The following is a 23982-nucleotide window of genomic DNA, read 5'->3' on the forward strand; positions in this document are numbered from 1 at the left end:
CATCCCGACACTGTGCTTTTATTTATAATATTTCGTTTGGACCCAGGGGAAAAAAAACCATAAACCAAAGTTCAACCTGAAAGCGAGAGATGAGCATCCCTCACCTGGCCCAGCAACCCTACCCTCCCCATGGAGGAGCCGACCAGTCAGCCCAGGCTGCTCCAGTGAGACAGCCAATGCAGTACTTGTGTCTGATACATTAAAATAATTCCTGGGGCCTTCTCCAGGCCCTCTCCCCACTCCCTCCCCCCTCAAATACTGATAAATGTCAGAGCATGCAGAACTCTGATCCCATCCTGCCCAGGGTATGTGCTTGGCCCTCGTGCTGGAGAGCCCGGCCAAACCCTGTGCTCTAAAAGGTCCCCTTGAACACCCGAGGCGACTGGGGAGGGCAGCGGGGAGGGGGGGAAGGGGTGTTATTGCAGAGCATCTCTGTCCCCCCGCAGGGTCAGGGCTCGCCGGTGACGTGCTGCTGCAGAGCCGAAGTGATGGCTTTGGAGTCTGTCACCTCCTCCGGCAGGCAGCCCTCCTGGTCCCGCAGCCCGGGGTCTGCTCCCGACTGCAGCAACAGCTCCACGATGTCCAAAAACTCGCAGGTGGCAGCTGGAGGGAGAGAGGGAAGGGTTAGTCTGGGGATCCTGCCCCGAGGCGGCGGTGATGGGCGTTGCTGGAGCGGTGGCTGTAGCTGGCGACTTCCCATGCGTGTGCCGGAGGCAGGAAACGCCGTCTCAGCACCTGGCCCGGTGCAGCAGATCATTTTTCGGGGCAGTGTTCAGTACACAATGTATTACTTTGGATTTAATAGTGCAAAGGAAGGAGAAAAGACAGAGTGAGAGCAAAGCCAGAAGTCCAGGGGAGGTGTTACTGGTGCAACCAGCACCCCAGAGCCCACAGCCCAGACACGGAGCTGCCGGGAGCCCAGGGGTTTGCACGGCATCACCTGGGACACAGAGGGAGCCTGGGCACAGTTGGCTAGGGCTCCTTCACATCCAGGAATGGAGACTGACCCTGGGAAGGGCCCCAGAGTGCTGGTGCAGCACTGTAGAGAGCCCCAAAGGGCTACCTGGGAAAGCATACCCTGTCTGCTTTTGAACCAACAATTTATAATGCATTTATCTGTATCTATACCTATATCTATATCTAACGTATCTATTTATGTATAACATCCCTGTAAGTCCCCGCCCCTCACCTGCCTCCTGAACCTCCTAGGGCTCCACAGGCAGCACATTCCAGGCAGGACATCATCAGAACTGCCTTGCTCCTGGCTTTCATCCATCATTTCTCCTTGCAGAAACTTCGGATGGTTTTTAGCTGCTGGCCATCCCCTCCCTGAGCACCAGCTCCAAGGGGCTGTGTCTGTGCCCTCGGACAGCTGGTAATGGCACACACACTTGCACCTCCACTAGGAACTGTTTCTAAATCCCTGATTTTCTCTGCCAAGATAGAATCAAGTTTGACCTGAGCTCTTCTCTGTCCCCAGGATGTAACAATCCTACCTAAGGATGCTAAAAAAATAAAAGAACCAGGAAAATCAGGAAAACTCTTTAGCACTTAAGAGATGGACTTGGCTGATATCAGTTGAAGTTCCAGACCCTGGATTTTCCCTTAAGGCCATGCAAAGCAGATCCTAGAGAAGCCAAAACTGTCTTATGAGGCTGTGAAGGTGGTACCTTTCCTCTTGCATTGTTAGCAATTGGTTTTAATTGTATTTTGGGTGCTTTTATAATGCAACTGACGGACTCTTTTAGTAACTAGAGAGTCTTTTGCATTACTCTGCAATTCTCTACTGATCCAGCAATATCTCATTAAAATAAAGTCAATGTGCAATTGGAGTTTATACTGAAGATAAAACAAGGAGGAAAAAAGGGGGAAGGGGTTGGTGAGGAAGCAGGTGGGGGGTGTGGGTGAGGCTGAGCTGAAGAGCCGGGGGGCACATCCCTTTGCAGAAAGCAGACTTCCAGAGATGCCAAGGAAGCTGTTGTGGCAGGTTCTGGGGATGGGAAGCTGGTTGCCCACACAGGGAAATGCAACTTTCTCGTCTGGTGCCACCGTTGGGCACAGCCCATGTCCTTGAGTGGGCTGGGGACATCCCAGGGGATGAGCACAGCTGGTGGATTTATGGCACCCTGGGACCCTCGATTTGTCAGGGGCCGGAGCGGCAGCCCTGACACTGGCACGGGTGAAGATGAATTTCCATTCAGCGCAGTTCGCCTCCCGACTCCATTAATCCTCAGGGTTCAGATGATGAATTCTTTTTTTTTTTTTTTTTTATTATTTATTTTCCCTCCAGCATCCCCTCCCACTGCCCTGCCACAGCGCAGACAGAGCCGAACAGATGGTGCTTTGCAGGGAAGCCGGAGCGCCCATGAGGATACAGAGCCTGCCCACTCCACGGCCACGTGGCCACCACGGCTCAGAGAAGCCTTGATTTCCTCTGGGAGAGGCAGCAGCAATGATTTCAGTATTCCCAGTGGGTGAGTGGATGGATGGATGGAGAGGAGCCGAAGGCTAACAGGCCCTTCAGCAGGGAGACCATGGTCAGAGTGACCAGCCCGGGGCAGAGCGGGCCCGGCAGTGGGTCCCACCGGTGATCCGGTGCCTCCGGACCACGCTGCCGATGGCCTCCACTTAACCTCCGATTAAACCCGGGGTCGGCGCCCATCGGAAGGAGGCAGGATTTATAACCCGCAGCAGGATGCAGTTTGACACCGGCTGTAATCAGGAGAGCTGTCACCACAAGGACAGCTGTCAGGCCACGCCGCCTCATAAAAAGGGATGCAGACACCCTAAAAGCAGTGCCTGCCTCGCTGGCCTTGCTGATGGGATTTAACCCTTCCCTGAACAGCCTCCAGCAAAAGGGAAGGCCTTGTGAAGGCACTGCTCAGCTCAGAGACAGTTTTCATAGGAGCTCTCACGCCTCTCCTCTGCAATTAACAGCTTGGTTGTGAAGTGCTGACCAAAATGGTATTGGGGGGTTTTCAGTGAGTTCCATTCAGGCCAACAGGCACTTGAATTCAAACCAGTCCCTCATTTAACAAGCTGTTTCCAAGATCGGGGGGATTTATGATCAGATAAGGGAATGAGGATGGCCTGAGTGCAGTGATGGTCACCAGGAATAGCTGGGCACCCATGGACACACTGGACCTGTGTGCCAAAAAGGCCTCCCTAAGACAATATACAGGGAAGAGAGGTGGGAAGGGGGAGGAAAAAATTTTAACACTCAAAGGATTTGGGAAGAAAACCATGGTAAACTGCCACTATTGAAATATCTGAGCTGTCAGGGTGGATCAGAGACTGTTTCTGAAATAACGTTCATTAAATCAGTTATGTTTGTTTGATTGTTAAACAGGCTGCCTCAGTCACCAGCCAGAGTGATCCACCTCCACAGAATTTACACTCAGGTGATGCATCCACTCTTTTTTTCCACATACTGGCCTTGCTTGAATCAGATTCTCATGGATAAGTTATATATGTGCTATGCTTGTGCAAGACCTACAGTAATGTAATGTACCCACTGTGATGTGTACTCCTCCATAGGCAGATGTCAGTCCTGGAGTTGGGAGCAGGGAAAGCATCTTCCCAGGAGAGAGAAAGCCCAAAACGTGGAATGGATTAGGCAGAGAAGGAGGCAATGTGGCATTTTAAGTGTTGTCAATCTGTGGACAACGCTGTGCTAAGCAGCAGATTCACTGCTCCAGTCACAATGATAGGATTTTGAAAAATAGAGTATCCTACAGGAAAGATGACATGGGGAGAAATCACACATTATTGTAATTACAGCCTCAGTTCAGGGGCCCTGGAATCTGGGAGTTTAGCTCCAGATCCAAATGCTGTGCTTTGGACTGATGCTCTGCAAAGCAATTTTGCCATCCTGTTAATGTCCTTGTGGAGAGATCAGGGAGAGAGAGAAAGACACAAACACTTCAGAATGACAAGTATGCTCTTAATTACAGTGACAGGCATCAAGAGAGAGTACAAAATAATAACTGGTTATGTCTTAATTTTGGGAAAAAATTATGATCCAGATTAAATCGATACTTTTTTTCATATTCCCCCACACATCAGCACCGCATGCATCACTTCAGTCTCATTTGGAGATAGGACAATCTTTCAATTAAAGACTCCCATAAAATCATGTATCTAATTAGCCTGTAACTGTGACTTCCCTCTGCTGATTTTTGTAGTAGAGAAGCTGCTGCTCTCTCAGCTGCAATCAAACAGGTTTGTCACCAGGACACGTAGAGGTGGAGGCCACCTTGGTCATCCCCTTCCCCTCACCTGTGTAACCTGTTAAAACTGATACAGATCCTCCCTGAAGGCCCAGGGATTTGGTATTCCCTAATCAGAGCCACTCCTGGCTCTGGAGGTGGCACAACCACATCTTAGAGACACACAGGTGTACAGGAAAACTCTGCATCATTAACTGGGGGTAAAGGAAGGCTTTAAGGTGACATTTGCAGAGGAGAAGGAAGGGAAGACAGCAGTCTTCCTTGCTGCTTCTCCCACAGCTCCTACTCCTACCATGCTGGACTTGATGGCGGAGGTAATCAAATCCAGCTTCCCTGCTCATTTTTCTCCTGAAATTTGCTTTCTGTGCATTGAGCATTTACTCCAGCTGCAAATCCATCCTGTTAGAGAGGACAATGAAGACGACAGGCAGCTTACCATAATGGAGTGCAGTCTGGCCTTCCCCATCCTGAAAAAAGAGAGAGAGACTTGATTTTAGAGGTACAGGCAATGTCGTGGGGACACAAGTAAATCACAGTTTTAAATAAATAAGCTGAATCACAGCAATGTTTTAATTGACTAGATAAAAAGGCCAGGACGTTCAGCTACCTGACAGTTGGGATTTGAATCATCATCTACCATCACTTCATATTGACAGATAATCAATATCTATCCACCTGTAAGAGTGCGTGGATCACGTCATGACTTGAGTGTAACTCAGTTCATAGTGTTATCGCTTCCATCCCATAAAAATGAAGGATTTCAGTCCTATGGCCTTACTCTGGGATTCTCACTAATCCTGATGCTTTAGTGCAAGATGTTTCAGTGCAAGCCCAGCCTTGGCCTACTTGAGAGAAGGGTAAAGCACCGGGACACTGTGCTGCACTCTTCAGCACAAAGGATCACACAGAAGGAAAAAAAATCCAGTTTTTCTCCAACTGAACAAATCTTAGGTTCCTGCTCTTCAGAATTTACGTCTACCCAAAGCCCAGGTAGGTTCTGTTGGGTGAGGGAAGGGTACAGTGCTCAGGGATTAGCACGTTGCCGAACTCATGCTTGTGAAACACCTGCAGCACAAGGGCAAAGCAAACCACATGATTTGCAGGTGTTGGCACACAGCCTCCTCTTCCAGCTTAACACATACACCATTGCACCAGCTGCAGTGCTTTGGGAAGTGTGTCCCCTTCCCAGGCTCCTGTGTCCCTCCCCAGGCTCTGCTGGAGAGAGCACATGTGGCACATCCAGCAGTGCACACCCAGGCACCTCACACCGCCACAGCCTCCTCCTGCCACCAGAACAGGTGAAATAACAGAAGGAAAGAATTACTGGCCACTTTGCTTTCACTAGCCCATCAGGATTAGCCTCTAATTCAGTTCTTTGCCTCCTTAATTTATTTGCATCTGTCTATGGAGACTTAAGTTTTTAATTACCATCATCTTTGGGATTAAGGTGCAAATTCTGGTGTCTGTTGTGGATTCTGGAGCAGGCGAAAGGGAAAAGGAGAACAGGAAAACAGGTAGAAATCTCACCCGTAGCTGGAGACTTCTGGTTTCCCACCTGCTATTCTGTTTGATATTAACCCTGCTGAGCTGAAAAACTAGGAATCATCTGTGTTTCAGGGTGGGAGGTGCCACCCTTTGCTCTGGGACACTGCACCAACACAACAACCACAGCAACAGAGACAAAAGAGGAAAGCCAGATGTAACAGGCATTTGCTGCCTCAATATCCATTTCATGTCTTTTCCAAGCAAAGGAATGTGCCACTATGTCCCATTCACATCAGTGAACTCACACCAGTGTTTGAAGACTCCTCATTTCAGGAGCCTCTTTCTGCCCAAACTGCGGGGACATAATGCAAATGGGTGTCATTAGAGATACCTCAAGCCAAAGAACTGAAGGAATCAAGGACGGTATCCATTGATTATTCCACATTAATAAGGTAACTGATCTGAGCCAGAGCCCCCGAGCATTCCTTAAGCACATGCCTGCTCGGAGGAGTGACAGGGCCGGTACTGACTTCAGCAGAATATGGAGCAGGGCTGGGGAAGAAGAGGCAGCAGCACTCCAGATGAGTTATTGGAAAGGCAGGATGTCAGATATGTGGGCTGGGGGATGGGAAGCCAGCTCCCCTCTGCATCACCGCCTTCGAAACTGCAGCTGACAAAACCCACAGGTGAATGGCACTGGAGCTGTGCAGCAGAAATACCTTTTCCACGGGAACACTTTGCTGCAGAACTCCCTATAAAACACACAGGACTGCTCCAGGAATACTACAGCCATTTGTTCCTCTTCCAAAGGCCTGTGGAAAGCACTGCTGCTTCAGCAGCCGGCTGGATCTAACGAGGCTTTTTATTTCTCTTAGATGTACTTCCTGGCATCTGTTGGGCTAAGGAGGGAGCACGAGTCCTGGCATAGGAGATCCATGTCTTTAATCCCAGTGTGGTTTTTTAAAAAGAACTATTAATCCAATGTTATGCAAACATGGTTTGCACTTTATTTACGCTGTGGATTTCCCCCCACCCCCCTTTGAGCGTTCGGGCTGGCCAAATGCTATTTGTTACACTCCTCAGATGCTGTGCTATTTGCTTGTATTTCCTCTGTGACAAATTTTAATCCAGGTAAATGGAAAAAGCTTTAGCGTGGTCACTCACTAAAGGCCTTGAAATGCCCTCGGGAAGCTGCTGATCTCAATCCCTCTTTGATTTGGCTTTTTGGAGCACCGTGGCTAATCGCAGCCCGACGTGCCCGGCTGCTCCAGGTACGGCAACGCTGAGCCTTCAGAGCAAAACGGTCACACCTGGAGACTAATCAAAGATTGGCTGTGAAAGTGAGGATTACAGCTCCCATTGTGGGAATTATGTGAGATGAATATTGCCCACGAGAAGCTGGAAATGTTTGTTTTGCAATGAAACACAGTGCGCGGAAGATGAATTAAGATGGCCTTGATGCAAGGGATATTTCCCGACATGAGACAGAAAGCAGCGGTTCCTAGAGCATCCTAGGGAGGTGCAGTGTGTTCTTCTCCCAGGATGTGCCTCTGTTGGGATGAGTGATCCCAGTGAGTGGACAGGGACAACCTGGTGCAGCCTCATCCTAGTGGCACCAGTCAGGAGCAGGGCACCTGGAGCGCATCCTCCACAGCCAGGAGGAATGCAGAGATGCTGACAGCGATCAAGGAACAGAGATGCTGATTGTGATCAGATGGATAGTTTCAGCAGATGGACCGAAGAGAAGGTGTTGAGTAGGGGAGCTGATGTTGGGGAGTGCAGAAGAAGGGATGAGCAGCTCCAGGGCCAGTGTACAATGCCAAGCTCTGCTCTGTGCCAGGATGCCTCTGAGAAATGCCCTTTCATCATCACGTGTTAGCTGGGATGTGTCAGTGTGACAGGTTAAAAAGGAGGAAACCTGCTCTAATTCAGTGAACTTCAACACAAAAGGTGGGAAAAGCCAGGCTCAAATCAGTAATACACATTCTGTAAAGGCTTGCAAGGCCCTGATAGGTGCCTGTCCCAGAGCCCTTTCAGCAATGCTCCATCTATAGAAAGGAGGAGCTCCTGGAAATGGCAGAAACCCACACACGTAGACAGAAAACAATCAGAAAAGAAAGAAAGACCATTACACACTCAAGTGTAAGAGTGCTCAGTCCCACACATGAATGTTACTGACCAACAACAGATCTGATTCCAAGCTTTCTCCTTGCCTCCTAACGTCGGGTGCCATCCTGGATGCCTTTTACAAGTTCCTGGCACACCTGGATGACAGCCAAGCTGCACAGCTTTGAGGGAGATGAGAGCACTTCCAAATACTTCAAAACCAAACCCCGAATGTCCATGTCCACCAAACCCATCCAAACAAAAGATGCTACAAAATCAGCAGTACCTCCTACATGCAGTGGTCTGCGACAGATGTCACTCAATGAAAATCCAACTACCAGTGGATAACTTATTGGATAACAGGATTTTGTGCTGCTCCTGAGAAATTTAAGCAAGAGAAATGAGAGAAGATGGACCGAGCGCAGATGGACCAACTGTCTTATCCGCTAAGTGGTACTATGGCTACTGTACGTCAATTTTGTCTCATAAGTGATAGGATTATATCGGTGTTGCCGTCCCATGTTCATTCCTTGGGAATTTCTGTTCCCTGCTTAACCTAACACAAGTTCTGGACTGAAGGGCAGAGACACGGAAACGGCTCAGCTGAGCCCTACTGAGATGCTGTACACTCTATAAAACATAGCTGCTGTTTCTTGCTGTTGCAAGTAGACCTTGAGTGTCCAGCGTTTGGCTGTGGCTTCACAGGACAGTTTTAAACAGTGTGCTGTAAACATTGATTGTCCAGACCTGCCTCATTACAAGCTGTGTGCAGAAATCTCTGTGAGAGGGAGGGTAGCCCTAAGGGAGACACCACCTCTTCTGCATCTCACCTGTTTTACTAAGCACTTAGTAGAGAAAGAGGAAGAACAAGTCCATGATGGTTACCTGGGTGAGCTTTGGTCCAGCCTGACCAGTGATGAAGGTGATAATGAACTGGACAGCCTCCACACCAGCACGAGAGTCTGTAGGGGACTCCAGTGCTGCTCCACACAGGCCTCATCTCAGTGCCTTCAATCACATCCCCAAGCGCAGACACCGTGAGCGCACCGTGAAAAGCACAGCAGAAAACATCTACACTGTCCTTTCCCTTTGAGGGATAGCACTTGTGCTTTTCATTTTAAGGTATTTTTCCCCCCATGTCACCTCTTTTTCTGTTCATTTGTGGCAAATTTCAAGGTGTACACTCGTTCCCATTGACAGGCACCGAATGTTGGCAGGGATCGCAGGAGATAAGAACGATGCGGTGATAAGAGTGTTTAACAGCTGCTGGGTCCTGGGCAGCAGGGATGGGCCAGAGGGAAGATAAATATTTACACTACATCTTTAGAAGGTGAGTGAATAAAAAGGGCCAGAATAATACAGCCTCTGAACAAGCACTGGTGCTTAGGAGCTGTAATATAAATCTCTGCAGCCTCACGACACACACTCACTCAAGGCCAGGGAGATGAAAAATAGCAAGAAAATACTTCCCTCCACTTTTAAAAAGGGTTTTATTTCTCATTTATTTCCACTTTAGACTTCAACTTCCCAACAATTTACTTTAACCTCATCATCTTCTTATTCTCTCTCAGAAATTTTATCTCCAACAAGACTGAGGGTGAGGCTACAGCTAAAAGCACACCAGAATTCACATGTTAATACCCACAAATAAATATGTAAAACCAGGCAATGGGGGTTAAAATAACCAGTCTGAACTCCATCAAACAATTCAGTAGGTGGCCTTAACCCAGCCTTTATATTCATTTTCACATTGCTTTTGAATGCAGCAGACTGGGTTTGTACATGTACATACATTAATACATGTCAATTGAATGCTTGCCCAAGTGAAGCAGATAGAGGAGTGGCAAATGCTGGCATAGAAAAGCGATGGTTTAGTTTGACATGTGATCCTGTTCCTTTAAAATCCCTATCTTAGGCCAGTGTGCACCCACATACACATAGACTTTTGCTTTTTAGTTGCCTCCTGAGCCTTAAAGCAATGCCAGCATCAGTGCAATTTGAGGAACAAGACCATCCAACAGCTTTGTGCCAAAGTCTAGGATCCCAAATAGCTCTGACCCCAGAAAAATAAAGCAGATCTTTATGTTTTCTCCCTACTTTTGGTTTTGCTACAGCAAAATATATTTGTGACTGCTCACCTTCACCAGGTGTTTTAAGTAGGTGGTCCATATGGGGATAATTAGTTGGCTGGTGTTTGTGAAGTGCTTGTAAGGTTATGGCTGTTAATGTTGGCATAGGCTGTTGTGAGACATCACCAGGTACACCCTTGGTCCCAGCTTGAAGGCAGCTCAGGCACTCCCCAAGGATGGGACATACAATACTTCTGGCAGAAGAAAAACCAAAATCCATGCACTGGTCATGAACAGCTTTTATCTGGAGATTGCAAACAGCCCAGGCTGGTAAGTGCAGGGCTTGGGTATCTTCAAAGTTTGGTTCCTCAGTTAACTTCCACCTCCCCCTGCAAGTGGGTAGGTTTGGCAGGGACCCCTCTCTTACTGAGCTGTCCCTCCCCAAGAGCTCTCAGCTCTCTCCTCTGCCCCCTTCCTACCATTCAGAACTTTTCCTGCATTGTGCTGGGCAGATATCCCCGAGGATGGAAGGTGCTAGACAGATTTTTATCATCACCTCTTGGGCCATTCTCCAGAGTCTACTGCCAGGCTATCATTTGGCCTATCTTCTAAGTGCCTCACAGATAAATTAGATCTGCATAGAGAAGCAATTATTACATTTCTAATGGCATGAACCCTTACAGCACAATCTGCTACTGAAAGGCAAGGAAAATTGCATTAGCTTTTGTTTGATTCAAAATTATGATCAAGGGAAGAGGGATGCTGAAGCCCTTTAAAGCCAAGCCTATGAGCTGGGGATCTTTCTGTCTGGGGACCTCCCTATTCGTATTTGCTGCCAGAGCTCATACTCATGGTTCATTTAGGAGCACTAATTTGGAGTTAAAAGCAGCTCTAAGAAAGCTCAGAGAGAACAGGATGCCCAGGAAGCACCACTGGCTCCCTCCTGGAGTCTGCATCTGCTAATGCACCCAAACGCCCCCAGCCTGAGGAGTTCAGTGTGCCAGGGTTACACTAATCCCTCATCGCCCTAGTTTCTAACTGGTGCCGTACCTAAATTTCCAAGTGCAATTTCAGTGGGATTTATCACATCTACTATGATCAGCATGTAGTGCTGCTGGCACAGATACAGGCTCTCAATATCCCAATGCAGACATGGCTGTCTTTAATTGCAGAACAAACCGATTTCTGAACCTACACAGCGGCTCACGCAGCAGCACCGAAACTCTCAGGGCTGTTTTGCTGTTGAGTATTTTCATCCTGTTTTGCAGCCAGCACTCTGTGCACAGCTGTGTGTTTGGACATATTTATAGGTTATCCAAAGAATATTTGCTGCTGCCTGTTACTTCCAGCACCAGGCATCTTGCTGGTCATCAAACAAGTGTGTTGGTGCAATAGAAAAGCTGCCAGGAAGCTGCGGGGATCAAAAATGTGTTTGGAAAAGTCAATGCCTAAAGCTGTAACAAGTGTCACGGCGCTGTGGCTGAGCCAGACTCTGACAAACCACGCAAACGTGATCCCAGGCTGTGAAGAGGATGGTATTCCAAAGGGCAAGATCCCAAAATCTCTCCTATCAGGGTGCTTCCCTGCCCCCTCCTCGCGTAAAAGTTAGTCGCTCCTGTACTGCTTTATCACTTTAGCGTGGCTGAGGCAGATACCTGGTTATTTAAGGGGCAGGATAAATGGGCTGAGACAGCTTTCCCATCCCCAATTCACTAGGGAACGCTTGGAAATTCCACCTGACACCGGGACCGCTCTGTGCTCTTAAACAATCTCCCGTCTGATCCGATTGTTCCCCAGTGGGGAGGCAGGCTGCAGCTAGCTCAAGAGTCATTGATTGGATTAACAGCCTAATTCCCAACAGATGAATAGAATACTGATGTCTTGTCAGCCCACATCATAGAAGGAAAACACAATCTGCTTCTACAGCCCCGAAATTTAACCCTTTGCTTTCCCATTCCCCCTCCCCAGGGCTGGACACACGGGTCCAGCACTTTCAGCTGGAGATCCTACCCATTTTAATGAGAAAAGATATATTAACCTTTGGGACACTTTGCCTAATAATCTACATGCTATGGGATCACACGCTATTTTCCATAAGGTCAGTTCAGTAAGAAACTCTCTTTTCATCCTTTCTACACAGAAAAGATTTATACCAGGGACTTTTATTATTTTTCCTTCTCCCTTTTCCCATCTGCCATTAAAGGAAATACTGTATGCTTCACAGTAAGCTGCTGAAAATTCATTAGCTTAGCGACATTTATCCTGAAATATACAGATATTGAACGTTTTCTGAGTCTATCATTTGATCAGGAGGATGGATCTGCCTGGAGAGGAGCACCCAGCCAGGTTGCAGGAGAGGCATCCCTGCAATGCCCTCTCCCTTCAGCAGCTCTTGGCAAGCCCTGGGGCAGAAGAATGAAGCTGGGCACATCATTCGCTCTGGGAGAGCTCCTGTTCTCCACCTCCTAATGGAGACACTAATGTTTTCTTACCTCATAGAAAGACTGTGATAAGAAATTAATTGCTACTGGTCAAATGTTCACTACTACAGAAGCAGGACAGTGTGCATATTAAAGAGATTCTCCAAGAAAAAGAATTATTTATGGACTCCTTGGCACTGTCTGCATTTATTTCCTTGCTTGGGAGACAAGAATAAATAAAATTCATCTGATTTTAAGAAATGCATTCAAAATGACCTCTTTTTTTCTCAGATCACTGACGTCCATAATGCTGTGGGGTTTGTTTCCTTCTAACAGCCACCTTTTATGCTTGCATTTACAGAACAGGCAGATATGTGAGGGTATTACTGTGAGGCACTGACACAGGTTGCCAAGAGAAGATGTGGCTGCCCCATCCCTAGAGTTCAAGACCAGGTTGGACAGGGCTTGGAGCAACCTGATCTAGTGGGAGGTGTCCATGCCTGTGGCAGGGGGTTAGAATGAGATATCTTTAAGGTCTCTTCCAATCCCCTCCTAGGAGTCTATGATTCTCTACACTTTTAAAGATCTAAGGTGTGCATCACCTGAGATAAGCCAGGTTGTGCTGTGAAACAGAAATAAGATATTTCCACCTGTATTTAGATTTTACAGCTTGCACGCAGAGTGGAAACATTCCCTCTGTCACTCCTTTACTCCAACAACCTAATTAGCCCAGCACTGACTAACACAACTAACAGGAGAGAAAGCATGAGAGGACAGAGGTGCACACCCTTTTTTCCCTCCCTTCTTTCCCCCCTCCAGTACCTGCTAACCATGACAGTTTTCCAGACTTCGTGATTTCACAGCATCATTATACATATAAAAATCTTGCTAGGAGACTGAATGAAAGAAACAGGCCTTCCCACTCCTGGCTTCCAGTGTATCAGCCCTACAGACAGCCCTGTCTTCAGAGATGTACATAGTCCTTCGTGTTCACAGAGCTACCCTAACCAAAATAATTAGTGAGAGACGTTGCATTGACTCAAACAACTCAATTAATGCCCTGTTAGTATTTGAAAGTCATCCAAATTATTAGCTGTTTTTACAATTTGAAACCACAATGTTTCATTTTCATCCCAGATGTGAATTGTTCCAGAATGGCAACAAATAAATAAGTCCAGTGAGGCCTGTCCAGCCCAGCCCCTGCCCCGTAACATGGCTGCGCTGTATACTCACAAATCCAGGTTAAGGATGGGGACTGGGGCAGTTGTGCCCTGGAACTAGCAGACTGCAGGTTTTATAAATACATACAGAAATAATTAAAATCTAAGGGGTTTAGAAGGGTTAATCTCCTTTAAATAATCTCTGCCACAAAGCCTGTAAAGTCACTGCTGGCCCCGTGCCCGCGTGGGACCGGCTGTCGGATATCAGGACAGCACGTGTGGGTGGGAGCACAGAGATTAGGAGGAAGAGCTGCCGAGGTGGCCCATCAGTCATGCTGCTCCCCCACATATGGCTGCCCCGGGCACTGCCGAGGGCTGGAACGCTGAGAGCAGGATGGGATCCAGCGGCAACCAGCAAGTCAACATGCCACTTGCTCCACCCGATTAAAGAGAGGGAAGGAAGCTTGATTAGGCTGCTAAATTTAGCAGGCTGGACGGGAGACAGCGGGAGCCGAGAGCGTTGCTGCCACTGAGGTTCACCTCGGTCCTTGCTGACGGCAGGCAAATGCTGGCTGATATTTATTTAAAGGGATTCAGGGCTTTGGAAGTAACCTCTTTTCCTCTGCAGGCTTGAACCCACAGCCCTGGGTGGCCAAGGAGATGTTGCACTTTGAATTGTCATCTTCAATGGCCTCAGTGCTGCCACTCTGCATTTCAGGGCGTCCTCTTTGTATAAACTGTCATTTAAAGCCAACAACTGAATGACCATTAGAGAGGAAGAAATCCAAAAGAAAGGAGGGAAACCACCCCTGTGTGGGCTAAAGCAGTGCCCATATGAACCCATGAGTTTGATTCCCCTGATTTGGGCAAAAGCAAGGTCAGCTGAAATTCCCAAGAATCCCATGGCAGTGCTGGAGCACTGTCAGGGATGTTGTGGTATTGTGATGGTGATGGGCACAGTTGCAATAAAAGCAGAGCCACAGTGTGCTGCAGGAGGAGCAGAGGTGCTGCTAATGGCCTAGGGAGCCTTTTCTCCTTTAAGTCAGTGAGGATAAAGACTCCAGAGACTCTTGTTTTGGTCCCATAAACCTTCCTTGGCTTGCTGTGCAAAACCAGCACTTTCCATGTTGGGATGGTCTGAACCATCCTCTGAACTCATTAAATGAGATCTGGATTTTATTAAGCCAAGCTTGGGGAAGCCTGGGCTAGCAGGGGAGCTGACTTCCAGTAGCCACAGCCCTCAGCTTGAAAGGCACTTTTTTTTTTAATTCTCCTTCAGACAAACCCAGTGCCAGGAACCTTGCTCTGACAACTCAAAGCACCTCAGGATAGCGCTGTGCCCTGCAGCCTCTAGACAGCCTTTCCTTCCCAAGCACTGTTTCTTAAGGATGAGGACTCCTCTTTCTGGCTAATCTGGAATTAGAGAGGACGTTTGCACACTCACAGCTGTCTGCCACAGGGGGAAGGCAGCAGAGCCTGGATCCTGCCCCGAAGTGGACCACTGCCAGGGAGAAGCCGACTGCACGTGCTGACTTAAGAAGCTCCCGTCTCATCACCTCAAAGGGTTGCTGTTTTTGTGACATTCAGCAGCCTTTTAGCAGCCTCTGTGAATTGTATTAGTAGCTGATTTACCATTTGTTATTTTATAAGGCATGAAGCTGCTCTTTCATTTGCTCATCCACCACCATGTACAACTACACGTCAGACTCTGAAAACTCAGTCTATGATCATTGGGGCTGTTTCCCGATGGAAGAAAGGAGAAATAAATAGTGAGGGAAAAGGTTTATTGGTGCTGCTTATTCACAGACAGTCAGCTTTCCAAACAGCTATTAATGAAGTGCCAATACTGAAGAAAAAAAAGGAAAAATGTCTGGAGAAAACTGCCTCAGGACGTCAAACAACATCAGTAACTGAAATTTCTCGATGGAGCCACAGTGCTATTAAAATACAGCTGAACTAAGTACTTGCAGTTTGGTCTGTCATTACTTATTTAGTGAGATGCAAAATTGATCTTCACTTTAAAGGGCTCTTTCAAAGTCTAGAGGCAGCACTTGCTCCCTCCTTGTGCTGTATAATAGAGGTGTTGCTAATGAAATTCAGCAGGAGCTGGAGGCAACCAGGGAAAACCGCAGCCAACTTTATAACAGACAGATTTATGTTCAGGGATGTCCTACTCTTTGAATGAGTTATTCTGCACAGGGCAGGGATAACAGGTTCACCATTCATGGGTTGTACAAGCATGGCAGAAGGTCAAGTTCCCTGGCGGTGCGCGGTCTGAGCCCAGGGCTGGGGCTGCCGTCACATCTGGGGCTGAGATGAGCAGGTCCATCCCATTTCTTACTAAAGCAGCCCAGGGAGCCTCCTGGGACCAGCTGGGCCCGGAACTGGGCCCAGCCCATTCCACACCAGGGAGGAGCAGATGGCAGGTACTGGTGGTGGTGGCCGACGTGGGGCAGAGCTGAACCAGTGACCTCGAGGTGAAAGGCTTCGTATCTCCCATTATCAATCCCCAGAGCCCCCTCTGGAGTAAGTGTTGATACATTAATCTTTCTGACTGATGGAAACAAACTGCAAGTATAATATTCCACAGGGGAATCTTTATTTATATTGAGGCAAAACTACGCTTAAAACCAGAAAGTTAAGGGCACACTTAGGTTTCAGTCTCTGATCAGAAATGTTAATGACATCCTTTTCCCCTTCCAAGCACTGAATTCAAAGAGCATGTCATCACACATTAGTCTCTGAGCACAGCCCCAGTGTGGATGGCTGCAGTACATAATAAACCGGTGTTTGAGTTTCCTCCTGTGCATGCTGTCCTCCTAAATAGTTTAATAACAAAGGAGTATATTTCAGAGTGCTGCTGGAGTGCCTCGATGAAGCATGTGGTGTAGGATAAATACCTCCACATCAGGACACTTTTCAAAGCCATCAGGCAGAGGGGTCAGTCTGTTGTGGGTTTTTTTAAAACTGCACAAGCTAATGCTTTAAGAGTGTCTTGATGGAATCAGGGAAATTGGATTGTCCCCCCATTTGCTGGCCTAAAACAAGCCTTTTTTTATTTATCCCATTAGAGGAACACAAGAGAAACCTTTTAAACGTCACTAAAATTTTCCCTGCATTGCAAAACCCAGTCAAAAGGGTTTTAATTTTCCCCGAGACCTCTTAAGTAATGCAGCATGTCAAGGTTTAATACATTGTGTGTAGGGGATTGTCTATATTCTGTGCTCTTTCACCAGGGTGATTCCAGAGGGTCGGTCCTGGTCGCTGGATTTTGACCCTGCCAGCACCAAGCTGCTCAACTAGCCCACACATCATTTTAGATCAGGTCTGGTGAACAAATAAGTAAGTGATAATGAGATGAGATGCAGCCTCCCCTGGACCAGTCTGGGACTCCCAAAAATTCAGCAGTGCTGGTCACTCTCCAGTGGTTTTGTTCTGCAAACTGGGGCTCTCTGGGTTTGGGAGAACCTGTGATTTATTTACTTATTTACAGAAGGACTAGAGAGACTTGGCAAGAGGTGCCTATGTGTACAAGGCTCCAAATTCCCCTGAGATATTTAATATGACAAACATAAGCTGCGTCCCAGAGGCAGAGCCCAGGATTGCAAACTGGCAGCACACAACGTGCTAAAGCACAACAGCTAAAGATGGCAACAGGGCCACAGACCCTTGGAAGGCTGGGCTGGTGCCCACTCCACCCTTGCTGTACCAAGGGCTGAGGGCATTAGTGCCAAAACAGCTTCTCATGGCCCCTCAGAGCCCATCCCACTTGTCAGCCAGCCTGGAAGCTGCGGGTGATCTGATCTCCCAAAGTAATCCCAACTAGTAATGCTTGCTACTGAAATACACGATTATTTTGCTCCTACAGGATATGGGAGCTTTCTATCCACACTGTCCATGTTTATTTTTGAAGACAGTGAACACGTCATACCAGAGCAGAAGAGGACCTGGGGTGCCATGTTAATTTGGGTTGAGCATGTAATTCTCCCCAGCCCTGGTTTTGCAGAGGAAAGAGGAATTGGAGGGCAAGGAGTGTCCAAGCCTTAAACCTTTATGTCCCTGAATTCACACATGTGCACTGAGAGCTGGGAAAGGTGCAGAGCCAAGGAGAGTGAGGAAGAGGAGGCACATCCCAGCCTCTCAACCACTCACAATAAAACCCAGTCCTGAGACTAAGATACTGCCTCCTGATCTTCCCTGTAGGGCTGCATAATCTATTTTACAAAATGTCAAAATTCAGCAGGAAAATTGGAAAAAGGGGGTGAAAAAAAAAAATAAATCAGACTGGCTGGTTATTGGACCAAGGGCTGTGTTAAAAGGATCAGGAGGTGGTGGGCCAAGTGGTGGGGGAGGGAATGGGATAAAGTAGTGGGTCTAATCAAATCAGTTTAAAAAGCTGCAGCCTCTCTGAGTTAACCTTGCCAATCAGAGAGCGAGCGGGAGCATGTCTGCGCACATTAAAGCGGGAGCGTGTCCTTGAACCCGCAGAATATTCCATCCTCCCCCCACAGCCCACGCAGGCTGTGTACCCAACACCCTCGGCAGACAGCAGGAGAAAAGCCCCGGATTAGGCACCCTCCTTAGCCTCACCCAAGTGGAAGTCAACACTGGCAAAGGCAGCTCGGGTGCTTCCCTGCGATTTGAGGTGAGCTCGTGGGATTAAGCCGGCAAGAGTTGGAGAAATGTTAAAAAACAAACAAACCAAAAAAAAAGGGGGAATAAAAGGAGAAACCCTCCCATTGACAAACGCTGTTGCACCGAGCCTGGCAGCTGTGAGAGGCATTACTAACCTTCGCTAATGACTAAGGGCACTGAAGTCACTTTAAAATAAATATTCACTAGGAATTACATGGGTAATCTAAAGGGATTATCCTGCTGCCTTAACAGGTCCATAAACTAAACGTTAAATGGTCTACGCAAGTGTTTGCATTAATTTTGACCCAAATCAACCCTTCTGCTAAAAGCCGTGGAAAGCCAGATTCAATTTTGGAAACCACGTGTCTGCTTTGAGTTAGTGCTCTTATAAATTCCCCCGGATCCTCTGTTTTCTGAAGGAAAAATGGGGCTGAGCTCTTGGAAGCCAGGAGCCAGCCAGCAGCCAGGGAAAGGCTTTAGCAGAAATGCACACTCAGAACATGAAGCAGCAAGCACAAATCCAGCCTCCCACATAATCCAGTCCCTGCAGCAAAAGTGTTCAGAGTCTTAGCTCTGGCCCATCTTCCCTAGGGAGCCAGGGAAAGCACAGTGTGTGGAGAAGGAGCCCTGCCAAAGAGAATGGACAAACCCCGTGCCTCAGTTTCCCTACCTGTAAAAGGGGGAACATGTCATGTGCCTTCCAGCTGAGGCATTTTTCCCTGTGCTTCCAACTACAGGAAGGGAATTTCAGCTGGAGCTGGGCTGTGCGTGTGAGCCAGGCTCGGGCAGGTCAGGAGAGCAGGAGTTAAGGCAAGAGGGACTGAATGATGGGATGAAAGCAGCTCCTGTGCACCAAGTGCACATCCTGAGAACAACTTCACTGTCTGTACACAAAAAAGAACAGTCTAAAAACACACAGGTGCCTTAAGCCACCAGGTACAACGCCCAAATTGCATCTGATTCCCAAGATCCTATCAGATACAAACAGGGAGTAAGTACTTCAGAGGAAGAGGAATCAAACACAATGGGAGGCTGGCAGGGAAAACAGTCCAGAAAAAGATCAATATTTAAAAAGCTCACTATTACTGATGGAGGGAAGAAAAACATTTGCAAACTTTATGTTTTTTAAAGACTTCTCCTACCTCTTTTTTTTTTTTTTAAAGTTAGAAAAAGCCTAAACTGGTAAAACCTGATTTCACAGGAAATCTTCTTTGAAAGCCTTGGCAACAGGAGTGAAGTGCTGTCTGAAGGCAATGTGGAAGAGTGATCTAACAACAGCATTTTAAACTCAAATGCCAGGCAAAAAGTAACTGCAAGTAAAGCCAGTTTTACACACTCTCAAATGAAAGATCATCCCACCAAATGAGATTTCTTCCATCCCAAATACATATTTTTATGAATTCCTAAATATATGCTAGAAAAAACTCAGAGATAAAAACAACTTCTGTCTTTAAACAAGATGAATTCTCCCCCTTCCTTTTTAAATAAACAAATAATCTCAAAGTTTTCTTTATGAACCATAAAAGAAAGACAAAGGGGAATAGACCAACATCCTCCACACTGATTTCCATCTATTAACAGTGACCTAAAACAATCTCTTGCAGCTGAAGGAGCCCTGAACAAACCTGAGAACATGCTCCAGTCTCCACCAAGCCAGATCTAAACCAAAATACGAATTGCTATAAAAAAGGTACAGTTGCTATTCTCCCTTTCTATCCCAGCTGGCAAGGGCTGGGATAGGAAAGCTTTAATGAAGGAGACACAGAGCCTGGTAGGGTAAACCCCTGTCCACTGGGGTGTCCCTGCAGGTGTAGGAGAACTCAGGGAACACCAGCCCCATGGGCTGAGCTAGCAACATCAGCACTTTGTCATTTGGTGGATAACAGACACCAGCAAATATACTTGCACTTACCAATGAGGCCTGAAGCAGGGATGCAGAGCATCTGCCTGCTTTAAATTGACAGGAATCACATTTAGGTGTCTATTTAACAGGGAACACCTGTGGGATGGGCTAACATTGGCTGTTTTGTGCTGCAGCCACCAAGGATGTGAGCGGAAAGGGAGATCTCTCAGCAAAGTCAGCCACTTGTGCTGCAGCCCCCCCTCAAAGCAAAAGGAAGCCTCCTAGCCATGCTAAACATGGATATTCAACTATGCTGCTTCCTGAAGAGCTCCTCCAGAAAGCCATCATTCCATCCAGGATAAATCACCTTACTGCACCTCCTGGTCATGCCACAAAGTCTCCCAGCATCTAAAGCAGAATGGAAATGATGGCGCAAGAGCTTCAGTTTGTACCAAACGCAGCAGCCCCGCATACATAATTTGCTAAGCTTAGGCAAGTATAAAGCCCTTCTGTGGGCTGCATCAATGTCTGATGCCTAATTGAAGGCTCAATTTGCATCTACAAATGCACTGATTACTGTATTTCTCTGGGCTGATACAGGCAGCAAGGTAAGGAAGAGCTGGGCAATATCTGAGGACAAAGTTTTGTTTGTTTTTCTTCTCCAGAACACCCCGTTACGAGAGACGTTTCCTAAGGAGAAGGGGTGAATATCGACTTTGACCATCCTTCTCCCTCACAAAACCTTTTCTAAGACAAACCTTTCCTACAGAACTTGAAGTCCTGTAACCAGGACTTGTAGTTCCCACACTCCTTTTCGTATTCCATTAATTGTTCTGCAAAACTCACCCCACAGCCCGTGACCCTGTGAAGGGAGAAGTCCCTGTGATTTTTATGCAGTCGTAGCCGCCATCAGAGCAACTGTGCAACAGCATAAAATTCAAAGATAGACAGCTTCCCTGGGTGGCTTTTCACACCTTGAGTGCTCAGGAGACAATACCCTTCTCCGTGAGGAGGCACAGTACTGCTGAGCGACGGTACATATTAATTTCTAAAAGAGGATTTTAATCATGCAACGTCCTCTGCAGTCGCACAGAATTTAATCTCATTGCTGACTGTGGGTGATGGGGGAGCATGTTAAGTGGAAAAGTTGTATTCAAGACCTTCTTGCAGATATGTGCTACAGGCAGTCCCTTGGGAGGAAGAAAATGACCCAAACCTGTCTCTCTCACTGCTGACCACCCCAGCCCAGAGCCCCCACATACCTTACCCACTCACAGAGCAGAAATGCAGGCACATTCCCAAAGTTCTGTGCAAGGCTGAAGTACACGTGTTAACACAGTTAGCATTTATCAAGCCTTACTTTACAAATATTGATTTATTAATCTAGGCAAGACCCAGGGATATATGCACATAGTATTCCCATGTTAGTTACAGAAACTGAGACACACAAAAAAACCCCCCTGTCTGACTTGCTCAAGGTCAAATGAGGAGCACAGCCTGTGGCCAGGATTAGTTTCAGGATGCTGAGCTCCCAGTGCTGTGCTGTGACTATCAGGACATGCCGTCCCCTTTTCCACAATTTTTCTTCCCTCTTGTAAGATCTGTCTTCACCTAAGCCTACATTTAGTGAGATTCTTGCCTTAATTTAGTAATATGGAAAGGAAACAAGTTGAAAACCATAAGATGAGAACTGAAACTCTCCCAGCTGCTATGGAGACCCACCACGACTGGGCTGGCACCTGCCTTCTGGATGGTTATCCTCAGATTTCTTCCACTTCTGCTAAAGACCACTCTCAGGCAGCTTTACAAGTCTTGGTCAATGAGTCAATTATGTGTTGAATACAAAAATCTAAAAGGAATTACTATAATTTGTTCCACAAGTTCTAAAGGGACCCTGAAGTTTATACAAGAAGTTGTACTTGGAATTGTGAAGCAATTCTTTTTTGGAAGCTCCTATGAAACCAAAGAATGCTGGTTATAATCATGGCCTGGGAAGGGTGAAATTCAATGCCTTTTTTTCCCTGCTAAAATAAAAAGTACTTCCCTAATATATCCAAAGTTAGGGCACCCCAAGTGATAGCCCAACAGAATACAATTCCATAAAATACCTACAGTTCAGTGAAAAACGATACATGTCTTCAAGCAGCACACACCTGATACCTACTTTCTAAATCAAGTCAAACCTACTGAGCAGGTAAGACACTCTATAACTGTTCTTTTGAGCTATTAGACCAGCTTTGGACTACTAATGGATACAAATTAAGTATGAGACAACAGATCTACTAGCTTTAAAATCCTGAGAAAATGGAAAGAACGACCATATGCTTTTGTATACAACAGCCGCGCCTGTAGCGTGGGAGAGCTGTAAAAAGGTAAAGTGTCTGAGTGATAAATACCCACTAAATCTGAAGGAGTAGCTTTTAGAAGACAAGAAATTAGGAGAATCCTGCAGAACCCTGCAGGAAGGTCATGGCAAGGCTTTAGGCACACTTCTCTATAATTTATGTCGCTGAATGCACGGCATGTTCTTTCCACTCTCAGTTGGCCTGGAACATGGGAAGCGTGCTGCTTAGGCAGCCAAAGTCCAGCCCAAAGTCTCAGGGCAGACAACAGACAGCATGAAAAAAGAGGATAAAACTTTATCAAACACTGAATACTTAATGACAGAATTAAAGCCTATGTCAGGCCATTGTCCTTCTCCAGTTGTTCCTTCATTTTACTCCTAAAATCCTTGATTTTGTTAACAAAACTTGGGGAGGAAAGTTGACTACTTGAATGTGCCATCATCTCCTTTAAGTAGTATGTTATTCATAAATACAAAGAAAATTCTATTTAGTTTTTCCCTTCAAAAGCAAACCCATCATATGTATGATGTGATTTTAATTTATTTTTAAGAAGCATTTGAAAATTTCCTTGTAGAAATCTTTTAAATTCTAATTCCATTCATATGTACCTGGGCACAAGACAAAACAAAACAACTAATAGTCTATCAGAGAAGAATTTGCTGTTTTCCAGCCTGATTCAAATGTAAAAATTAAGAATGTGAATAGACTGGATTAAACTACATAATTAAGCAAACATGGTCAGACATAGTGTATCTGATTAGCAAATGAAGAACTAAATTTACTATAAAGGCTATATTTAGCTACAAATGAACATATTTTAATGACTACTAACCAATGATAATCAACCTTTCCTTAGAAAAATAACCAAGAACTAGATTTAAATTGATTATTAAATCAATTAAATCAATCCAACCTGTCAGAATCTCCCTCATTAGAGTCACTCTTAGATGCAGAGCTGCTGCCTATATGGTCTGGCCACCCAGGCAAACCACAAAATGATGCAGTGCCAAAGGTACAGCAATACACAGCACCTTCCCAGTACACCCACCCAAAATTACACCAGACTCTTCTGAGTCCTAAATGTGTGCCCAGACCTCTCTCAAACTGAGCACATCCGTTAATGCACAGAGCCCATTAATATGCCCTATTTTCCTGCATTAACCAAACATAAAAAAGTGGGTCCCTGTAACAGCCTGATCCATTCTGAGAGTCCAGTGAACTGACTTTTACTTCTTAGAAAGAAAATAAAAATAGTGTTTAAATATAAAGCAACCGGTTGCAGCATCGTGGGATTAGTTGGATGAATCCTTCAGTGGATATAATCAGCTTAATGGCAACAAAGATCACAGCACAGTTACTGCAGCTGTGACACTCAGAGCATTTCACTGAAGGGGAAGGTTTGCATGAGGCTGGAACAGCCCCTTCTATTTCCAGCCTCCTTCCCTCTCTCTCTCTCTATCTGTGCAGTCAACATCCCCATCAGCTCCATTAGCATGAAAGAATTAAGGAGGGAAATGGGAAGGGTGGAGCAATTTACGTCTGTGGGTCAGCATACTTACACAGCGTCATATAATTCAATTAAATGGACAAATAAAGTGGTGCTAGTTGTTTTCCAAACTCAGGTTAATTTTAACTTAATTCCCACGCTGCTGTGGGCCAAAGGGCTGTCTGAGGCTGCTTGATACATGGC

At 46.5% G+C, this 23982-nt stretch overlaps 1 protein-coding gene across 1 annotated transcript in view; it reads right to left on the minus strand.

The window, feature by feature from the left end:
* Nucleotides 1–23982, minus strand: part of ACBD6 (acyl-CoA binding domain containing 6) — an 83222-nt gene continuing 59240 nt past the window's right edge. Inside the window, exons 7-8 of the mRNA XM_027658563.1 lie at nucleotides 4666–4696; nucleotides 1–603 (exon numbers count right to left, since the gene is read on the minus strand). Of these exons, the coding sequence (XP_027514364.1) occupies nucleotides 449–603; nucleotides 4666–4696 (186 nt within the window). The 3' untranslated portion in view covers nucleotides 1–448. The remainder of the gene's footprint in view (nucleotides 604–4665; nucleotides 4697–23982) is intronic.

This window comes from Corapipo altera, unplaced genomic scaffold (genome assembly GCF_003945725.1).
Source record: "Corapipo altera isolate COAL_440 unplaced genomic scaffold, ASM394572v1 79, whole genome shotgun sequence".
NCBI classification, from domain to species: Eukaryota; Metazoa; Chordata; class Aves; order Passeriformes; family Pipridae; genus Corapipo; species Corapipo altera.